The sequence below is a fragment of the Pezoporus wallicus genome, unplaced genomic scaffold (genome assembly GCF_028554395.1).
Source record: "Pezoporus wallicus isolate ANWC-B61680 ecotype Strahan unplaced genomic scaffold, APGP_CSIRO_Pwel_v1 contig_12521, whole genome shotgun sequence".
Classification (NCBI taxonomy): domain Eukaryota; kingdom Metazoa; phylum Chordata; class Aves; order Psittaciformes; family Psittacidae; genus Pezoporus; species Pezoporus wallicus.
This window is the reverse complement of record NW_026642113.1, coordinates 3442-8428: the sequence shown is the minus strand read 5'-3', so window position 1 is coordinate 8428 and position 4987 is coordinate 3442. Positions and strand designations below refer to the sequence as shown.

The following is a 4987-nucleotide window of genomic DNA, read 5'->3' as shown; positions in this document are numbered from 1 at the left end:
CACCCCCAGAACGTCCTCTTTGATCCTATAGACACCCTGGAACCACTCAGGACCCTCCAGTGGACCCTATAGACTCGCAGGACCCCCTTCATTCACCCTATAGCCCCCCCCCAACCCCCAATTTTCCCTATAGCCCCCCCCATGGTTCTCTGATATATCGGCATCACTTCAGACCTTTTATTTTCAGCCCCCATCCACTTTGGGGGGCACACTGGTATGCAGGGAGACAAATGACTGCAATGGGAGGTATGTGTGTCCCCCCCAAAAGCCCCCCCTAAATCCATTCAGGCCTCTGGTACCTCAAAGAAGCTGGAGAGGGACCTGGATGGGGGCACAAAGGGGGTTAAACTGGGGAGGGGACACCCCAAAATGGGTGCAGGGAGGGTTTGGAGGGGATTTGGGGGGGGGCACTTACTGCAGGAAGGCCCCTGAGAGCTCATCCACGAGGCTGCCTGGAAGGGAAAAGTGGGGTTGGGAGGTGTCAGGGAGCCCCAGAATGGGTGTAAGGGGAGGGTTCTTTGGGGGGGGGGGGGGTGCGGGGGTGGTGTCTTGAACATCCTTATGGGGGCTTGGGGGGGGGGGGTCTTGGGGGCTTTTGGACCACCTAAATGGGGCTAAAGGAGGGCTTGAGAGCTATAGACTGTTGGGGGGGTTCTAGAGAGGGTGTACTGGGGGTTTGGGATCCCCCCTATGGGGTTTGGGGGGGTTTGGGGGTCTTGGATCTCTCTGGGAATGAAGGGGGATTTTAAGTGGGAGGGTCCTGGACTGCTATGGGTCTAAGGGGGTGTTGGGGAGGTGTTGGACCCCCAAAAGGGGGTGGGGAGGTATTTGAGTGGGGTCTGGGGGAGGTTATGGGGTGTTGGGGGAGGTTCTATGGGGGTGTAAGAGGGTTTTGGACCCTCCCAAATGGGGCTGGAGGGGCTGGGGGGGGGTGCCTGGAACCACCCATAGGGGCAAATGGAGGGGTTTGGGGGGGTCCTGGACTCTCCTATGGAGATAAGGGGGAAGGGGTTGGGGGGATCAGAGGGGGGTTTAGACCCTCAAATGAATCGGGGTGCTCTTGGGGTACTGGAGGGTTTCAGAGGGTCTGGGGGGGTGGGGGAGGGGCTTTAGGATGGTTCTGGACCCCCCGATGCAGCTGGAAGGGGGTTTTGGGGTGGGTCAAGGGGTTGGGGGGTCGCGGGAGGTATTTTGGGGTGCAGGGTGTCTCACCAGGCTGGCAGGCTGTGTCACACAGGAGGGGACACAGGTAACAGAACTGGCAGCCCTAGGGGGGCACAGGGGGGCATCAATAGGGGTGCAAATGGAGCGTAATGGGGCCGGGGGGGGTTGGGTTTGGAGTTACCTCACACTGCGGACAGGACTCTCCCTCGGCACAGGGACAGTTACTGCAGTGCTTGCAGCGCTGGAAATCGGGGGGGGTCAGAAGGAGTCCAACACCCCAGTGGGTCCCGACCACCCCTTTGGTACCCCACAACCCCCACTTTAATGCCCTTAAGTCCCCATTGTGTTCTCAGCCTCCTCCCCCAGGGTGTCCCCCCCTTTTGGGCTGCCCCCCATCGTGGGGGTGGGATCAGGATTGTGTAGTTTCTCCCCCTGCCCCATTACCTTGCATAAGGTGCAGTAGCGGCAGATGGAGCCAGGCTGGTAGTGGCCTTCGTTCTCCTCCTCCTCCTCCTCACTCCCTGTTAATGGGGGGTGGTAATGGGGGGTGTTATCCTATATTTGGGGTGTCCCCCCACTTATAGCACCCATTGACATCCCATGGCCTGACCTTCATCCTCTTTGGAGGAGGCATCATCATCATCTTCATCATCATCTTCATCCTCCTCCTCCTTGGAGCTGGGGGGGTCACCATGGCCATGGGGGCGCTGGCCTTCATTGCCATGGTGATGGTGGCTTTCATCATCATCCCCATGGTGATGGTGGCCTTCATCTTCATCATCATGGAGGTGGCTGGAGTGGTCCTGAGGAGGAGGATGAAGGTTGGAGCCTTCATCCCCCCCGTCATGGTTGTGGCCTTCATCATCCCCATGGGGACCATCAGAAGGGTCCTTGTTGCCATGGTGATGATGGAGGTCCCCATGGTGGGGATGATGATGCTCTTCATCACTATGAGGATGATGATGGGGTTCCAGGTTGCCATGGTTATGATGGGGGTCTCCATCACCATGATGGTGACAAGGAGGGGTTCCCCTGTCGCAATGGTGATGAGAGGGCGGTTCCCTGTTGCTGTCAGGATGCTGCTGCTTCTCGTTGCCATGGTGATAACGGAGCTCCCCATCCTCACGGTGGTGGCCTTCCCCGTTGCCATGGTGACAGTGGGTCCCCCCATCGCTAGAGTGATAATGGTGACCAGGGGTTTCCCTGTCACCCCCCTCGTTGCCATAACGACCCCGGGATCCCCCTTCTTCTGCACAGCGATGGGGCTGCTCCCCGTTGCCATGGTGACCATGGGGAGGGGGTTCCCCCCCTGCTTTCACAGCCCCCAACAGCAACAGCCCTAACAACAGCCCCAGGAGCCCGGTCGGGGCCATGGCGGCGGCTGCTGTGAGTGACGGGCCCGGCTGCACACCTCCCCCCCCCCCCCCCCCTCCCCCCCCCCCATCCACTCCTTCCCCACCCCATAAACACCCACCATGGGGGGGGCAAAGGGGGGATTTGCATATGTATGTATGTGTGTGTGTGGGCAGCACCAGCCCCATAGATCCATTTACAACCCTCCCATGGCAAATGGACTTGCCCCACACTTGGGGGGCAGCCCCGTAAGTGGGATATAAGGGGGGGAGGGTGAGAAATGGGGCTATAAATAGACACTATTAGGGGGAGGGGTCGGTCACACGGTGCTGCAGGGGGTTGTGGGTAATGGGGGGGACGCAGGGACATGCGGGGGCACGAAGGACAGTGGGGGGGTTGGAAGGGGGGGTACTGGCCTTGACTTGGGAAGCAGCCGGGGGTGGGGGTGGGGGATAAAGGGGGTGTCCCCCAAGTGGCAGCAGCCTCACAGCAGGATGGGGGGACCACAGGTGAGTGTGTGGGGCACTTGTGGGGCTCTGGGGGGGAAGATGGGGACTCCCATCCATGGGGCAGATATGGGGTAGGGGCACCCACATCAGTGGGGCAGGAGGAGGCCATGGAGTCCCTCAGCAATAGGGCAGATGTGGGGGAGGGTGATCCCCCATCAATGGGGCAGGAAGAGGCCATGGGTACTCCCATCAATGGGGCAGATGTGGGGCAGGGGGAGTGGCATCTCTGGGTCACTTCTGGGGCTGCTCCATAGGTGCTGGTGCTGGTGCTGCTGACGGGGACCCCCATTGCCTTGGGGACCCCGATTGCCATAGGCAGTCCCATAGCGCTGGAGGGGCCATTGCTTGTGGGAGGCCCCATGGGGAGGGTGGCCATTCCCGAGCGCCCCCCATGTCGCCCCATCAACGTGACAGTGGCCCTGGAGAAGGATGAGTGTCCCCAGTGCCAGGCGGTGACAACTACAGCATGTGGGGGATACTGCAGGACACGGGTAGGACATGGGGCATGGGGTGTGGGATAGGGGATTTGGGACATGGGTTATGTGATATGGGGTATGGGGACACAGGGGTGTATGGGGTCGTTGGCTGTCGGGACATGGGAGGTATGGGGAGATACGGGGTGATGCTGGGGTGCTATGGGGGGGTCCCCATCTCATCCATTCCCCCCATACGGGTCCGTGTATCCCATTCCACTGGGTGCTATGGGGTTGCTATAAGGTTACTAAGGGGTGCTATGGGGGGGTGTCCCTTGTCTCACCCCATCATTTCTCCCCCACAGGAGCAGGTGCACTGCAGCCCGCTGGGTGTTGTGGGGTTCTATGGGTCACTATAGGGCTCCATAGTGTTCTATAAGTATTGCCCCGTGCTCAGGAACCCGTGTACTGCAGCCTGTGTACTGTAGCCCTCTGGGTGGGTGCTGTGGGATGCTATTGAGTTACGATAGGGTTCTATGGGTCACAATAGGGCTCTACGTGTCTCTCTCCCCACAGGAACCCGTGTACCGCAGCCCCCTGGGCACACCGCCCCAGGCCGCCTGCACGTATCAGGGGGTGCGCTACGAGCGGTGGCTGCTCCGGGGCTGCCCGCCCGGCATTGACGCCACCGTCCCAGTGCCGGTGGCACTTGGCTGCCGCTGTGGGCGCTGCCCCATGGCCGCAGCTGACTGCACCGTGCAGGGCCTGGGCCCAGCCTTCTGTGGCGCCCCAGCGGGCTTTGGGCCCCCATGATGGATCCCCCCCGTGCAGTGGTTCCACCCACTATAACGGGATCCCAGTGGGCATGGGACTCAATAAAGGAACCCCTGGGGGGGGGTTTGAGCTTCCATGATGGACACCCCCTTCACTATGGTGTGGTTTTGGCTGCCATAATGGGACCACAGGGGGGTTGGACTCAATAAAAGGACCCCTGGGATGGGTTTGGGAAGCCATTATAGATCCTCCCGCACTGCAGCGTGGTACCGGCCACCATGACAGGACCCTGGGGCGGATTGGCATCAATAAAGAGACTCTCAGGAGGGGCTGAGAGCTGCAAGGAGGGATCCCCCCATACCAAGGTGTGGTTATGCCCGCCATAAAGGGAAAATGGAGGGGGTTCAGGCTGCTATAATGGGTCTCCCCCAACCCAGGCTCCACAGCTGAAGGAGCCAGGACCTAAAAGCCCATCAGTGGACACCATAGAGATGCACAGAGAGGGACCGCCTCTTCTGCGGGAGTAGGGCCCTAAAGTCCATGCTCTGTGCTCTGTGCCGTGGAATGACGGAGAGCAGGCACCAGGCAGGCTCCAAACACATGGAATTTTAGGTGGGAAAGAGAGGAGCGACAGCAATGCGGCTGGCACCGCTGTGGAGCTCACAGTGTGCACCACGAGACGGATCAACATGGCAGCCACAATCATGTTCACCTGGAAGATCTGTGGGGCAGGTCTATGGGTCAGGATATATAGGGCAGGATCTATGGGTCAGA

At 60.3% G+C, this 4987-nt stretch overlaps 2 protein-coding genes and 1 long non-coding RNA gene across 3 annotated transcripts; 1 reads left to right on the top strand and 2 right to left on the bottom strand.

Annotated features, from left to right (window-relative positions):
* Window positions 1-268: 268 nt before the first annotated feature.
* LOC130608754 (uncharacterized) lies at window positions 269-1394 on the bottom strand. Its single transcript, XR_008974636.1, has 4 exons — window positions 1346-1394; window positions 1213-1267; window positions 416-452; window positions 269-321 (listed from the first exon to the last, which is right to left on the bottom strand). It is a non-coding gene; the product is annotated as an uncharacterized LOC130608754 (long non-coding RNA).
* A 210-nt stretch (window positions 1395-1604) lies between these two features.
* LOC130608755 (uncharacterized) lies at window positions 1605-2446 on the bottom strand. Its single transcript, XM_057426957.1, has 2 exons — window positions 1775-2446; window positions 1605-1685 (listed from the first exon to the last, which is right to left on the bottom strand). The coding sequence occupies exons 1-2, from the start codon at window positions 2444-2446 to the stop codon at window positions 1605-1607; spliced, it is 753 nt and encodes a 250-aa protein (XP_057282940.1).
* Window positions 2447-3011: 565 nt separating this feature from the next.
* On the top strand, window positions 3012-4252 carry LOC130608753 (lutropin subunit beta-like). Its single transcript, XM_057426955.1, has 3 exons — window positions 3012-3026; window positions 3281-3517; window positions 4016-4252. The coding sequence occupies exons 1-3, from the start codon at window positions 3012-3014 to the stop codon at window positions 4250-4252; spliced, it is 489 nt and encodes a 162-aa protein (XP_057282938.1).
* Window positions 4253-4987: the final 735 nt, after the last annotated feature.

Excerpts from the sequence above, each read along its gene's own strand:
- LOC130608755 (XM_057426957.1), bottom strand. The coding sequence starts at position 2,446 with ATGGCAACGGGGAGCAGCCCCATCGCTGTGCAGAAGAAGGGGGATCCC. Across the intron at positions 1,686-1,774 it reads CTCCTCCAAAGAGGATGAAG|GGAGTGAGGAGGAGGAGGAG; the intron begins GTCAGGCCATGG and ends CCCCATTAACAG.
- LOC130608753 (XM_057426955.1), top strand. Across the intron at positions 3,518-4,015 it reads GGGGATACTGCAGGACACGG|GAACCCGTGTACCGCAGCCC; the intron begins GTAGGACATGGG and ends CTCTCCCCACAG.